The sequence below is a fragment of the Nomascus leucogenys genome, chromosome 16, assembly GCF_006542625.1.
Source record: "Nomascus leucogenys isolate Asia chromosome 16, Asia_NLE_v1, whole genome shotgun sequence".
Lineage (NCBI taxonomy): Eukaryota > Metazoa > Chordata > Mammalia > Primates > Hylobatidae > Nomascus > Nomascus leucogenys.
Window position 1 is genome coordinate 71,669,064 of NC_044396.1, and position 16,765 is coordinate 71,685,828.

Sequence of the window (16,765 nt, forward strand, 5' to 3'; positions counted from 1 at the left end):
GAGGCCAAGGTGGGTGGATCACCTGAGGTCAGGTGTTTGAGACCAGCCTGGCCAACATGGTGAAACTCCGTCTCTACTAAAAATACAAAAAATTAGCCGGGCATGGTGGCAGTCACCTGTAATCCCAGCTACTCAGGAGGCTAAGGCAGGAGAATTGCTTGAACCTGGGAGGCAAAGGTTGCAGTGAGCCAAGATTGAGCCATTGCACTCCAGCCTGGGGAACAAAAGTGGAACTCTGTCTCAAAAAAAAAAAAAAAAAAAAAAAGGTTATTCATTTCAATCTTTTGCTACTCAGAGAGGAAATTCTATGCTCAAGTATAAAAAAAATCGTTAGGTTATCACAATAGGAGTAATGGGACCGGGAGCACATCATTTGTTATGTGCAGTTTCATAGTTGCCAGTAGCATTTTATAATTTGCACAGTGCTAATCAAATGTCAGCCAGCATGTTTTAAAAGGGCACAAGAAACTGTGTTAGTGGCTATAAAATTCACTAGTTCACAGGAAACAATTCTCTTCTCTAGATCCTCTATATAATGGAACTACAACTTCTGTAATACATGTGATTCTTACAGGGTTCTGAAATCCAACCAGCTGTGGGTGACTGCTTGGATTATTTGCAGCTTCTTGGTTGCCTGGTACTGACTCTGGAATTATGGTAGGATTCAAGACAGCTTTTTTCTCCTTTAGATTAAGAACCAACCCAAGCTCTGGCAAGGGTAAACAGGAAGGTCTACTGAGGCCAAAAAGTGTGAAGTACAAGTCCACAGCACCACACCGTAACCTCCAGTCATGTGAAGTACCTAAAAAGTAAGTAATAAAGAAATGAGTCAATATGCACATTGATTCATACATTTTAACTGTCCCAGAACCTGTACAACAAAAGGAACTTTATAACTGGAAAAACCTTTACACCTTTCATCTTACAAAATACTAGACATCAATCAAAAATCTAACATTCCAAAAATTGTATTTTTTATAGCCTTAAATCTTCCTTTTTATTCTTTCTCCTCAGTAATTATCCCACATTCATTCATTCTCTGTTCATCTTATCTGATTCTCTTCATTAACAGCCTGTTAGGAAGACAGCCTCCATGAGCCTTTGCATTCCCTATCATGGAAACACATTTTCTGATCTCTAGAACTTACTACTTTCAGGTTTTACATATAGTAAGAAACCATACAACTACTACTGGACTTATTGTAGAGGAGGAAAATATTTTGCTAAACACCTTTATATTTGTGTTACTGTAGTGAGAACTTATTTATGATTTTTAAATAACAGAAATAAGCAAAACACAAGCATGACAATGGGCAGTAGACATGGACTTGACCAGAAAATAACTGCCTGGGTAGAAGTTCAGTTTCTCCTGGTTGAAACACTAGAGGCAAGTTCTTTCCATTTCTCTGAGTCTCAGTTTTTTCATCTCCAAAATAGGAGTTTTGGTCTCAAGTCATACCTTACCCCATAGCAATGACAGATCAGAGCACATTGATACCAGGGTTTTCTCACCTTCCTTTTCTCCCCAGTAGAACACTCCAGTAGATATTGTCATCAAATAGAACTGACTAAAAAGATGAAATTCGGCAGCTAGAGTTACAGAATCTCTATGGTTTCTAGTCAGAATTTTAAATGACTTGAAGAGTATAGAATAAGTGAACAGAAGAAAAGTGGATATTCTTCTTGAGAAGAAAAATAAACCCGGCTAGGCATGGTGGCTCATGCCTATAATCCCAGCACTCTGGGAGGCTGAGGTGGGCAGATCGCTTGAGCTCAGAAGTTCAAAACAAGCCTGGTCAACATGGTGAAGCCCACTCTCTACTAAAAATACAAAAATCAGCTGGGTGTGATGGCCATGACTGCAATCCCAGCTACTTGGGTGGGTGAGGCAGGAGAATCACTTAAACCCAGGAGGCGGAGGCTGCAGTGAGCCAAGATTGCACCACTGCACTCGAACCTGGGCAACAGAGTGAGACCTTGTCTCAAAAAAGAAAGAAAGAAAGAAAGGAAGGGAGGGAGGGAAGGGGGAAGGAAGGTCCTATAAATACCTAATTTCTACCAAGAACTGTTGTTTCAAAAGAGTACCACAATTAAAAAGGAGAAACAAAAAGGAAAAAAATTTGGATATCATAAATATTAAACTTTGTGGTTTTCCACAACAAATATTAATATAAGTAAATAAATTATCAACTAATAGTAATTCTTATCAGATTTGCTCTAACAGGTAATTATTAATTATATGCAAATCTGCAATGGGAAAAATTGTAAATTCACTTTCATACTAGAGAGTGCATTGTACTAGGCTACTGTGCATGCTATAATGTTGTGAAATAGCTCTCATCATTCCTACTTGAGACATTTTCAGTTTTGCTGTTGTGTGACATACAACACTGGTAGAAGCAAGAGACAGGCAAGAGCTACAGAGAACCAAGTAATGGAAAAAACATTACATAGTAAAAGCAAGAATTTTACACTGGAAACCCATTTTCCCTTCCTAGAATATGTATATGTGGACACTTCAATAGCTTGAGGTAGTATTATTTTGTAGGCATTCATTTCTCCTCCTCAAAGCATTTTACATATAGAAAAGTTCCACAAAGAGGAGGTTACCAGATTCCTGGGGCTTCTATTAGCAAAGGCTAGAGGGTCTCAACCCTCTGAGGGAAGGGGATAAATGCCAGGAGTGAGCAATAAAAAGTCTGGCAACCCAGAGCAGCTGGCCATGTATCTCTCTCTCCATAGATATAGCAAGAAAAGGAGTGAATCTTAGGCATTTTATCAGTTGAAAAAAAAAAAAAGAAAAACAGAACAGAACAGTTTAGAGTACATTTGTTGTTTGGAAGAAAACTAAACCCTGAAGATCAACATTACCCAATCATGTGTGCTACAAAAACCAGCCTGAACTTTTACATGCTGTCGATGATCTCAAAATGAGTCATTCCATTGTGAATTCCTTAACATTTAAAAAATATATATGTTAATTTTAAAAGACAAATTGAGTATGTGTATTTTGATGAGCTAGGGCTTTTGTTTTTGAACGTCAGCTTAAGGATGATTAGGCAGCACAGTAAAGGCTGCTAAGTGCACTGAAGCCCTCTAATATGATTTTGGTTACATTTTATTTCTATGTGGGCTTTTTGGTTTTGCTAGACCTTTAATTTGGACAAAGGAATGAACACCACTGTTTTGTTCCTGAGGGAGGTTCTTGATAGTGTTTTCTGTCTTCTAAAAATGAACTTACATATTAAAATTGGGGACAAGGGAGCTAAAAAATGAATAGCAGTACTTTTGTTAAAAGTACAAAAGAGAGCAAAAAATAGAGATAAAAGCCAAAATTTCATTGTATTTCAAAATCAGGGAATGAAATCTTAAGATGGTTGTCACGTTAGTACGTTAGTATATTTCAATTAAGTTGAGAGACAGAATGGGAAAAAAACACTTCTAATTAATTGCCTGTTAGCTCTGTGACCTTGGGCAAGTCAGCTGTCTGGGCTATAACTGAGATGATCAGAGTGGTTCACTCAGATCATCTTTAAGACTCCCCTCATCAGGTCTAAAATCTGATGATTCCAAGTCAATCAATCCCATTGGAGAGAGGCCCTGAAACAGCCTCTGGTTTCTGCCTTCAGTTACAGTATTCTGAAGACGCATCTTTAATCTTCCAGCTACCTCCCCTTTCCCCATCACTTATGGCAACGAATGATCACACATGACAAAATGACAGTCACTAGTCTCTCTTCCCAGGAAAATTGCTACTCATCCTGTCTTCATTAGCAGTTATACTCTCAGACCAACCCTGTTTATCTGAATTAGAACAGCAACACTCAAGAAGTAGGAAACCCATTATTAATGTTGTCTATTCAAATCAGAAAGTGCCTTGAGACAAACACCACCAAAGTAGTAAATCTGATCCTATCGAAAAATCATCTCCATTTTCTGAGGTAACTGCTATTAAAACTGATCAACTAGGCTGAGGCAGGAGGATCACGAAGTCAGGAGATCGAGACCATCCTGGTTAACACAGTGAAACCCAGTCTCTACTAAAAATACAAAAATTAGCCGGGCATGGTGGCGGGTGCCTGTAGTCCCAGCTACTCGGGAGGCTGAGGCAGGAGAATGGCATGAACCTGGGAGGCGGAGCTTGCAGTGAGCCAAGATCACACCACTGCACCCCAGCCTGGGTGACAGAGTGAGACTCCGTCTCAAAAAAACAAAAACAAACAAACAAAAAAAACTGATCAACTAAAAAAGCTGCTAAGAAGAAAATTCACTTTGAAAGCCACTGTTTTCAGGACACTTCTGAATAAACCCAGCACTCCTTATTGACGGCTGAAGCTTAGAAATTTGTACACAGTTAAGCCAGAAATACAACTTCCACTGGGTATTATTGTCCTGACTGTTCTGTCCATCTTACAATAAACAAAAACAGCAAATTCATTTCTATTTATGTGTGTGTGTGTATATATATATAATTTCCTAAGCAGATGAATCAATATGTTTTCATTTTCTTCCACCATTTCCATTCCTAAGAAAGAAGGTATTAGGGAGAGACATGGTGGGACAGAACTTTGAAACCTTCTGATGTTAATATCAAAACTGTTTATTTTCTTACTCTGAAACCTGGCAAATCCTATCAAACTGAATTAGAAGTTGTCCCCCATTCTACTCCCTTGAGTGTAGTTGTAAATTTCCAAACACTAAAAATTATGATGTAAATAAACAGCATTCAATGACTTGAACAATTAATGTTTTTATGTCATTCTTATAGTAATATGCCAGACACTAAAGGTCAATGTGGAAGCAACAGCTAAAATTTCCTTCATAATGATAAAGAAACAAAGATACCATCTCCTCAATGAAGATCTGTTTCTTCAGAAATAAAAAAAAACACTCAATTAGGCAAGACAAGCAAAAGTATTTATGTCTTAAATAAAATATAAAGCGCCAATAAAAATCTCCAATTCTTAGGTCTTAATTTTTTTAATGTATTTTAAAATTACTGTCATTTTGGCCTGTAATTCAGTATCTTACTTAAAGCTATAAAGGCAGGATCACATATGTTCTGAATTTTGATACACATTCCTTTGGAAGAGGAAAATCATTTCTTTCAGTGTGGAAAAAAGCTACCACACCACTAACTGAAGTCAGCCTGGTTCTAGCAACACCTGTCCCTCATCGCCCAGAGCATAAAACCTAAATTCCCCAGGCCCTTCACATTTAGATCCTAATCTGTCTTTCCAGATAATACTATTTTCTAAACACTCCTTCAGAACATGAGGCTTTTATATATAATTCTACTACCTAAAAATATATTTATCCTGCTGGAAAACTCCTTTCCATTCATCAAGAGTTAGCTCAAATGCTACCTATCCATGAACATTCTACCATTCCAGACAGGGTTCATGGCTCCTTTCTTTGGGTTCCCCAAATAGTTCGTTCTCTTTAGCAACTATCTCTTCATATTATTAACTTATCTGTTCCTATGTCTCTCTTTCCATTATACTTAGTTAATACACAGAAAACATAGCATAGTGGCAAATAGAAAGTGCTCAAGAAAAAAAATAGTGAATTAATATGTGAAACCTTTAAAAACAATTGCCGTTGGCAAATGAGATATTTTCAATTAAAAATAAACCTATTTATTTAAGAATCTTAAGCAACCATGGACAAAGACCATACAATGTAAAAGATTCTTGTCTTTAAAAATGTTTACGATCTTTCTGTGGAGCATTAATTTAAAAGCTGTCATGGGAATTGCAAAGAGCATTTTTGGAAACAACTGGGTAACTGTGAATATGGGCTATATACTGGGTGGGGTTTGATGACCATATTGTCGAGATGTAGAATGACCTTATTCTCAGGAGTATATCCTAAAGTATTTGGGAAGAGGATCATGATCCCATTTATTTTCAAATGATTCAGAAAAAAACAGGGTATAAATATAAAGAAAGAGCAGGAAAAGGAGATAAAGTAAATGGTAAAATTTTAACTGGTGAATCAAACTGAAAGCATATGATTATGCACTGTATTATTCTTTAGATTTTTAAGCTTTAAAAATTTTAGAAACAAAATACTGAAGATAAAAATGTGTATGAAAAATTAAACTACATATGGAATGGGTTAAGATATCTGATATGTGTATGAGTGAATATACACATATATAGGTCGGTGTGTGTATACATTTACAAAGCAAAAACTGTTGGAAAGATACTAGAGTATCTCCCAGAATTTAAGGCTAAGTGGAGTTACTACACACCAAGAAGCAGGCAGAGACCAGGCAGCCCTGAGATCTCAAAAAGTTTAAGTCTGACAACCTTCCCTCTGGGATATGGTCTCTAAAGTGATTCAGCTACCAAGAGCCCTCGGTTTCTGTACCTGTCTCTCAGCTCCAAATTCCCCTAGTATATTTCTAAAATGAGTACTAGTATTAACTGAATGGCACATGAATTTTTAAAAGCCATGAGTATCTTTCTGTCTCACTCTCAAATTGATTTCAGTTTTTCAAATCCTGTTTCTATAAATCCAACCACAATTTCTCTCTCTTGTTGAAAAGTTTGATTCTTCAGAATAAGAAAACAAACTCTAATTCTTCAAAAGTACATGATAAGATGATCCTTCTGAACTGCCATGATATTCTCTCCTATATATTTTAAATTGGTTCAGTAAATTTTGTAACTATGCAAAGTCAATATACCTCAAATCCACTTGGTAGAAAGAGAGAAATAAATTAATATAATTACATCTACATTGTTCACAGTTTTTGTTTTCCAGATAATGCTTATCTCAAGTGACCAGATAGCCCAGAAGCCCCAAAATGAGGAGCAGGCACGGTTCCACCAGATTCGGGGACTTAGATGATGCTCTAGCTCCTTTCATTATTGATGAATCCTCATTACCATTTCTTAAAACAATCCTCATTACCATTTCTTAAAACAATAACCATTAAGAAGATAATATAGCAATGTGAAAAATTCTCATGATAAAATGCTATTTTAAAACTTTTATTTCAACTATAACTATATAACACAACACACACACAATTATTTTTTCCTAAGGGCCAAATATACCCAAATCTTAATAAACCATGCCCAGCCAGTTTATTTTTCCTTCTCAAGAATTATGTAATATTTCCTTTTTTTGTAGTTTTTTCAGATAAACTCTGTAACATGATATTACTTTTGCCATTAAATTATTTTTAATCAAATAAAAAAAGGATTTCTTAGATCAGATTCATTCATTTATCCCAAAGGTTCAGGCTTGGAAAGGAAATGACAATCCTCTCTAGTCCATCTTCACTATCTATTGTCCGATGTTCTATAAAAACATTTTTTAACCCTCCCAATTATTCATGCCACTCCCACTGTTCATATTGTTCCCATTTATTTATAAATCCGAAAAACTGAGTAATAAACTGTTTATGACTACAGCCTCACTGACCTCACTGGTTTAGATACTGGCAGAGAATTTTAAACCAAAGCAGAACTGTACTGTACTGCACACTATCAAAATTAAATACTAAACATCAGTCACAGCTTGAATTTGTATAATCAAACCTTCCAATGAGCTTCAAATGTTTTATAAAAATGTCTCATTAATCTTGAACACATATTTATTTTGTCCAAAACATCTTCTTTAGAAAATAATAAAATAATTCTTCATATTTCACTATGCTTTCTTCAAATTTGTAACCTATCATGGTCAAAGAATCACATATTCCGGTTAAAAAGGTATTCAATACAGCAGAGTTAGTGCCACATATGAACTGTTGAATGAACCTTTGTAAGTTCCTGAACTTATGTTAATTCCCTGGGTCTAAATAGCAGAAATAATAGTATCTTTTAAGGTAGCCAAAGGAAGCAAATATAAAACATTATGTAAAAAGCAGCAATCATTCTTTCAGAGATTAAAGAAAACATTAGAAAAAAATTAGCAATATTTTAGTATAAACTGGTTTTATGTGTTGTTTTCGAAAGACCTTGAGGACAAGGTCCATCCTATTTTCAATTTTATTATATTTCACATAAATACCTAGTATGGTGCCTTTACTCGGTTGTATTGCACTATTATTATGAAAACGAAAAACAGAAGTTATACAACCACTTAACATCTCAATATTAGTGAACTAAGTAATAAAATAATTAAAATTTGGTATTTAATTGTGAGTCAGTGAAGTAGCTACTAATGAGATAGGCAGGACAAGTTATTTTCCAATATCATAGAGAGCAAATAAAGTACCATACTCAAAACTTCTAAATATTTGGATAGGCCAGGCGTGGTGGCTCATGTCTGTAATCCCAGCATTTTGGGAAGCTGCGGCATCAGATCACAAGGTCAGGAGTTCAAGACCAGCCTGGCCAACACGGTGAAACCCCGTCCCTACTAAAAATACAGAAGTTAGCTGGGCATGGTCGTGGGCGCCTGTAATCCCAGCTGCATGGGAGGCTGAGGCAGCACAATCGCCTGAACTTGGGAGGTGGAGGTTGCAGTGAGCTGAGATTGTGCCACTGCACTCTAGCCTGGGCGACAGAGCAAGACTGTCTCAAAAAAAAAAAGGATAAATATCCACTGTTCTCCCACTATCTATCCAAAACAACTCTTGCTATCTTTAAGCAAAACACATTTCAGCCTAGCTTTTGACTGAAACATAAGGCAAATTTTCTTTAAATGTACACATTTATAAATCAATAGGAAAGAATAATTCAATTAACTAAAATGGCAAAGAATATGAATAATTTGGAAAAACAGAAATACAAATAGGTCAAATATATGAGAAGCGTAACTATCATTATGCTAGTATAACATTTTTGAGTATTTAATATGAGCCAGACACTGCGTTTTACAAACACTCATTTAATTCTATTTGAAGTAGGTATCATTATCACCTACATTTTACAAATGAAAACAGTTCAGAGAAATCACACAATAAGTAAATAATTGAGCTAAGATTCAACCCTTAGCAAAATGGTTCCAGAGCTAGCACTCCTAAACACTGTTTTCTTACCTCTTGACCTCACTCAAGTAATAAATTAAAACTGTGATAAGGCTGGGTACAGTGGCTCACACCTGTAATCCCACCACTTTGGAAGGCCAAGGCGGGTGGATCACCTGAGGTCAGGAGTTTGAGACCAGCCTGGCCAACATAGTGAAACTCTGTCTCTACTAAAAATACAAAAATTAGCCAGGCATGGTGGCACATGCCTGTAATCCCAGCTACTCAGCAGGGTGAGGCAGAAGAATCGCTTGAACCTGGGAGGTGGAGGTTGCAGTGAGCAGAGACTGCGCCACTGCACTCCAGCCTGGGCAACAGAGACTCTATCTGAAAAAAATAAAAATAAATTAAAAAATAAAAACTGTGATGAGATATCAAGATCTCCACAGTATAGAACAATAATAGTAAGTACTTTGAAAAAATACAGCCTGTATGTTATTCTATATGCACTACCTGCCTATGGAAGGATACACAAGAAATTGGTCACCTCTGGAAAAGGCCACTAGATGGCCAGGGAAAGACGTAAGACTTATTTTTCACTCCTTTGTAACTTTCTGAAATAATAATAATACTTTGCAGGCTCATGTTTATCGCACCTTAACCATCTGACACTTTCATATAAATATTTTTGTTTCCTCAACCACCCTATGGAGTAAAGTGAGTATATCCTTAATAAATGTTATCACAGCCACCACTGTGAAGGTGTGATAGTCTACTTAAAAGAAAAAAAGAATTTCAACTTTTACCTTTAGTTCTAAATGCTGTTGAATTGAAAACCTGTTGTAAAATCAAAATACTCTAATAATAATAAAAATTTAAATCCCTGCTCTCTCACCAGAATTCATAAGTTTCCAAAGTTGATCTACCAGGGCTTCATTGCATAAGGGAGACTCCATGTTCTTAGTAAATGGTGGGTTCTTAGTCAACATGTTGAGAATCTTATGCCTGAAAGATTAAAAAAAGATTAAATTTTTGCTGACCATTTACTGACAGATGCTATGAGCAGGAGACAACATAAACACTGAAAAATTATCTGTAGTTCCTCCTTCCTATTTTAACACTTTCTCTCTTAAATCTAGCTTTGTGTTTATTTAGTTTAATTTCCAAAGACGTGATGTTATATCCTGAATATTTATTACTTGTTCTTTCACTAACACACTCTGGGGTTTGGGTAAGAGAGTAATTAAAACAAAATTCTGGTGGATTTGGTCTTTCTAAAATCACCTTACTGTGTGATGAGATCTTCTAAAACCTGACTCTACATAATCCTAACCAATCTTTCCCATCTCACTTTCTAAAATGAACATTCTACTCTGCTTAGATATATGTACAACGACTGGTCAGTAAGTATAAAAATCTTAACATGGAGCAAAAAAATTTACATATAGACCAAGAAGTCTATATTTGAGATAATAAAATGAACAGATATGTCATTACTGTATTTGTAAAACATGGAAATGTGCAGAAGTATTTTAAATATAAAGATTGTAAAAAGTTTTCCTTAAAACAAGCTGAGGTTGAGAAGAGTATCCTGAAAGAGGGTAACATTTAAACTCCGCTATTGGGAGTTTTTATCTCATGTGAGAGGCTACCTGAACATATTATGGAGTTCTCTAAAATAAAGGGCAACAAAATGAAAACAAAATTTGGAAAAGAAAACATCCACTGCTATGAGTAGAAGACACCATTAAAAGGCTAGAGAAAAGAAAGGAGAAGTAAGAAGAAACCTACTGCAGTAGTCTAGCATTTAACCAGCTCTAGGACCAAGTTTGAGAAATTACTAAAAGTAACCGCAATGCTTGGATATAAGTGAGGAAGAAATAAATTGGGTTGTAATTCTTATGGAGGTTAGCAAAACTTTAAAGAAGGTGAATTGGGGAAATTTTTACATTTAACTGATAGTAGTAAGACATTAAATTGGATTTGTAATTGAGAAAGAGATGGGAGAAAAGTGAAACTGCTAGGTTGTAGTGTAAGTAATTTAACCCCTTTTGGCTGCAATTTAATGTCTGTAAACCTAAAAGATGTAGATTCTGTTAACATCCTCTTGTGCTTTGAAATTTAAGACTGTGTAAAGTAAGACTACTGAAGGATTATAATAAAAGTGAAATGTAATTATAGAATGCAATTTACAGATATGTAATATAAATGGGGATATAAATCTTTATGGACATTTCATATCCATATTTTCATCTTTATATATAAACACAATTCCTCTCCTTCAGGCCTCATACTCTATTTGTAACAGCTGATCAGTATTATAGGTAAATAACATATTTTAAAATGTGAGTGAGTTTGTTCTTTAGTACATTTTAAGTTGTTACACTTTTAATTTGCTTGACGAAGAAAAGTGAAGTTTCTGTCTGGCTGCTTTCCAAGTCACCTAATTACTCTAAATGCCAACTAAGTTCTGCTAATAATTTTGTTGTTGTTGTTGTTTTTTTTTTTTTTTTTTTTTTTTTTTTAGCTGAGTGTGGTGGCTCATGCCTGTAATCCTAGCACTTTGGGAGGCCCAAGGGGATGGATAACTTGAGGCCAGGAGTTCGAGACCAGCCTGGTCAACATGGCGAAACTCCGTCCCTACTAAAAATACAAAAATTAGCCAGGTGTGGTGGTGCATGCCTGTAATCCCAGCTACCAGAGAGGCTGAAGCAGGAGAATCGCTTGATCCCGGGAGGCGGAGGTTGCAGTGAGCCGAGATCGTGCCACTGCACTCCAGCCTGGGCCACGGAGTGAGACTCCATCTCAAAAAAAGAAAAAAAAATTTTTTTTTTTTTTTTTAATTATACTTTAGGTTTTAGGGTAAAAATTTTTTTTTATGTTGAAAATCAAATTTAAAAAGGACATGAATAAATGCAAAAGATATTCCCATATTTTCAGAAATCATAAACAAGCATTTTATGTGTAATCTGAAATTACTCAGTTCACTATAGCACTTACAAAACATCATAGCATCATAGCACATAAACTAACCTTACATAGGGTACAGGGTCATTCTGAATCATATTAAGTAGCCATTGCAGTTCTTCATAACTTCTGTCCACTGAAAATAAAAGAAAATATATTTGTTGTTAATTATAACAAATTAAATAATGAATAATGAGTGACAAGCAGGGAGTTTACATTTAATATTTAGGACTCTGCCTTAGCTGAGTTTTCAATCAGAGTTGAAGGTTATAGGTAAGCTCTTATATTTTTATGCAATGGCCACTTTGTAACTCTTATAAGTATCAAGCTATATATTAGAGCTAAGACATAAAGTTGCATCAAGAATGTATTTTTTTACTAAAGTTCAAACCAATGGCAAGCATAACATAAAGCAAGTTGTAATTAAGAGCCCTAAATTACAGATGATTAACTGGACAAAATCTGTTTAAATACAATTGTTTTCCTAGATGCTTAAATGATGGAGAGGTTTGACCCTCAATGGTATCTCAACTATATTATATAGTATAGTCCACTGTTTTTGCCCAAGTGGCTTCTTCCATTTAAGACTAAAGAACAGTCTTACTTTTCAAGCATAATATAAAAGGCAGTTACAAAAATAGTGCTATAAATATAGTTGACATAAAATGACTAGCTATTTCCATTCACCTTTTCAAACAAGTTTTGCTTTCATAATTTGAAAAGCTATGTCTTCAGAATTTTTTTTGCAATACTTTTCATTTCTTCCATTTTCTGAGTACCAATATTTAAATTTACAATTTAACAAAACATGAAGTCTGAAGTCATAGTTCACATTTAGACACGGACAAAAGTGAAGTGTCACAATTAAATTATATCTATTAAAGTTTAGCATTCTTTTGAAAATCCTAGAATTAGTATTCTATTTCATTTCAGGTAGTACTAATTCATAAAATCTTACTCATATTTATGAGACATTAAAAACTATTCATACATCTTGGGAAAGAAGACTGGCAACAATGACATATTTGGTGGATCTCAAAACTTGTCAAAACAGAAATGGAGACAGATACAGGATTACATTTTCTTTCATGCCAAAAAAATACATTTAACAACAAAATCACTGTTTTCATAAACAATTATTTCTAACAGGAAAGGATATTTTAACCTTCAATAAAAAGGAAGCAGAAATGACAGTCCTTTTCAAAGTTGGGTCAACACATAAGAATATACACATTATGTTGTTATTACCCTTTATTTTCTGACTGTAAATAAGTATTTCTACAGAAATTTACCAAAAATTACAAAGATGTGAGTATACCTTCCCCTACTTAAAAATGAACCAGTATCTACTGAAGAACTTCTCTCAGCCCTTCCTCTCCTTCCACAGTCAGACAAAAGTTTAGCATACTTTAAGTTTTTTACTCCTCTCATATTTTAGTGCTAGAATCTGGAATTTTAGACTTAGATTATATTTACATGTTTCTTCTATTTTCATATTTTAACAAATTATTTTTGAAATATGCATTACATTTTACAACCAGTTTAACAAATATTTAAGCTTAAGTATTTGACAGGCGTAGTTATTCATCACTAGTTCTTTCATTTCACATTTTCACCAGACTTGTTATTTTGACTCACATCCAGGTCAGCTGAAAATTATCTTTGGGAGTTATGTTTTTAAGAATGTTACGTAAGAGATGCAGCTTTAATTCTCCAAGGCTACATGAGCAACAACTTTGGCAAGGCAGAAAATCTTGGGTCATAATTTTCCCTAATAATGACATAGCCATTTGTGCACTGTCTTTTGATTCTACATATTCTAGAGAATTCAGAGGCCACACTATTCTTTTGCCTTGTACAATAATCTGGTTCTGACAGTCCTAGAAACTTACACATTTTCCCTTAGCCTTAAAAATTAAAATTTCATCAGAAACTACTGTAGGTCTGCTTCATTTGCACCCCCCAGAGTATTCTGTTGTTTCTTGGATTACAGCTTGTCTTCTACCGGCTCTATTCTTCATGACTTTTTAACACTTCCATCTCTGTATCTTTCTTCCCTAAATAAAAAAAAAATATGTGTATTCTTCCCTTAGCGATTTTTTGGCCTTATGTTTTTTCCATATTCATGATGCCTTGCCTAATTCCCCTACTGAAGTTTGTGTTTATGTCTAGTCCTCTCCTTTCACAGACACAAATTTTTGCACAGGTGTGAGATGTTTTCTTGAATCCTTCTTAGAAATTTCTCAAAAATCTTCTATTTCCTAAAATAACATCCAATTAAAGCTACAGGATGAACACTGACTTCTTGGAAAGACTAAAGATACCTATAATTTTATTCCTTTCCCTCATTTATTAACTCTTATGTGAATTCTACATTTATCAAAGATGATTTCTAAATCACTGAGTCAAGAATTTAAAATTAAAATATCTGTGTTATACATATTATGAAAACCCCAACAACACTGGCTCTAAAAAGTAAATATTTCTTTCTAAAATGATATGAGCATGTATTTCTAAAGCATTACCTTTAGTATAATCAACAACTGCTTCCAAAGCTGCTATCCTAATGTCCACAAAGTGGCCATATTCAGCATAAGATTTAAAAAGAGCTGGATCACTTGGCACATGTCCGTTTTTCTGAAGTACCCGTATGGCTCTCAAACAACTAGGGAAAAAAAATACATATGTTAACTACTTTCACTGAGGTATTATAAATCAATTTGTTTCCTAGGCATTAAAGAATCCTTTGTGGCAATCAATTTAAAAACTGAGGTGATTTTAATCCACCTTCAATTTTGTAATAGAGTCACATGCCACATGAAAGACATCTTAGTCAATGATGAACTGCATATACAATGGTGGTCCAGTAAGCTAAAATTAATTTATCACTGAAGAAAAAATATTTTTAATATGTTTAGTGTAGTCTAAGTCCACAGTGTTTATTATGTCTACTGTAGTGTACAATAATAATGTCCCATACCTTCACATTCACTCACTACTCACTCACTGATAAGCCCACAGCAGCTTCCAGGCCTGCAAGCTCCATTTATCTTATGGTAAGTGTCCTATACAGGGGTATCATTTATTATCTTTTATACTGTATTTTTACCATACCTTTCATATGTTTGGATATGTTTAAATATATAAGTACTTACCATTGTGTTATCAATTACCTACAGTATTCAGTATAGTAACATGCTCTACAGCTTTATACCCTAAGAGCAACAGAGCAACAGGCTATACCATAAAGCCTAGGTATACAGCAGGCTACACCATCTGGTTTGTGTAAATATACTCTATGACATTTGCATAAACAACAAAATTGCCTAAAGACTCATTTCTCAGAAGATATCCCTGTTGTTAAGTGACATATAACTATAATAAATGTTTGCAATGATAAAAATTCAAAATTAATATCTAAATTCTGTTAAAACAAATTCCAGCCGGGTGTGGTGGCTCACGACTGTAATCCCAGCACTTTGGGAGGCCAAGGCAGGTGGATCACCTGAGGTCAGGAGTTCGAGACCAACCTGACTAACATGGTGAAACCCCGTCTCTACTGAAAATACAAAAATAGCCGGGCATGGTGGTGCATGCCTACAATCCCAGCTACTCGGGAGGCTGAGGCAGGGGAATCACTGGAACCCGGGAGGTGGAGGTTGTGGTGAGCCAAGATTGCGCCACTGCACTCCAGCCTGGGGAACAAGAGCAAAACGTGGTCTCAAAAAAAAAAAAAAAAAAAAAAAAGAAAGAAAGAAAATAAATTCCAAAACTCAAAGTTTCCAGTGTCATTACACTTGTAACAGGAATAGTTTTCAGAAAAAGAAGTATTTACCATAAAATATAATTTAAATATTTTCTCCAAATGTTTTAGTAATATAGTTTGTTCACTATATAGAAAGTTAAAATTGTCTATGTTTGAATCAACTTTTAGCAAACTTAAATTGGCAGAACTTCTTGATAGCTATATAAAGCTGGTAAAAGTGAAAAGTCATCTTAAAAAAAGGCTAACAATAGAGAATGTTTACATAAAATCCAATGAAATAAAAGAATATGCAGACATCAAAGCAACGCTTATAAAGAATTTGTGGTGACATGAGAAAGTATTTATGATACAAACAGAATACAAAAACTACATATACAGTATAATCTCAAATAATTAAAAATGTATGTAGTTAAAGAGAGAAAAAATTTAGAAGGACATTCTTCAAATACTAATAATTTATCTGTGGGTGGTAGAATCATACAGAATTTTAGTTTTCTCCTTTCATTTTACTATATTTCCCAATTTACTATAATGAAAATAAATTTCTTTTATAGTTATAAGAACATATAACTTTAAAGTAAGGAATTTAATCATACCTGACAGTGATGGTATGTCTGTAACTTGGAAGAAGTTTTTCCATATTCAAAAATCTGGTGATTTCTTCAAGAATGAGTCGCACATCAGGATTTAAGTTATCCAAAGTTCTAACTTCATTATTCACACTGACTGCAGGTGTAACAGAGTTGGCCAGGGCATCAATCATTTCTGCACGATAATAGTTATCTGAAAACTAGGCCAAAGAAAAATTAAGTGAAGATAACAAAATTAACTCTTCTGATCAAAATTAACAAAATAAAATTTGTATAATTATATTTTAGATAAAATAAAATTTTTCCCAAAACACAAGCAAGTCCTCTGGTAAACATTCAACTCCACCCTTTGCACACGGTCACTCTGAAAACAGTAAGAGATTCACTATAACAATACATTAGTTTACTGAATAGAAAACTAGTGATAGAAAATAGGAGGAAAGCATAAGGAAATTGGAGGGTTAATGTAGGAGTTCTAGCCAGAGAAGCAGAAAAGAGAAGGAAGCCATTAAA

At 34.7% G+C, this 16,765-nt stretch overlaps 1 protein-coding gene across 2 annotated transcripts in view; it reads right to left on the reverse strand.

The window, feature by feature from the left end:
• The window catches only part of TAF2 (TATA-box binding protein associated factor 2), a 108,838-nt gene that overhangs the window by 23,165 nt on the left and 68,908 nt on the right, over window positions 1–16,765 (reverse strand). For both annotated transcript variants that reach the window (XM_012508762.2, XM_003256157.4), the window contains exons 19-23: window positions 16,259–16,452; window positions 14,422–14,561; window positions 11,963–12,032; window positions 9,825–9,934; window positions 573–802 (exon numbers count right to left, since the gene is read on the reverse strand). In XM_012508762.2, coding sequence (XP_012364216.2) covers window positions 573–802; window positions 9,825–9,934; window positions 11,963–12,032; window positions 14,422–14,561; window positions 16,259–16,452 — 744 coding nt within the window. The remainder of the gene's footprint in view (window positions 1–572; window positions 803–9,824; window positions 9,935–11,962; window positions 12,033–14,421; window positions 14,562–16,258; window positions 16,453–16,765) is intronic.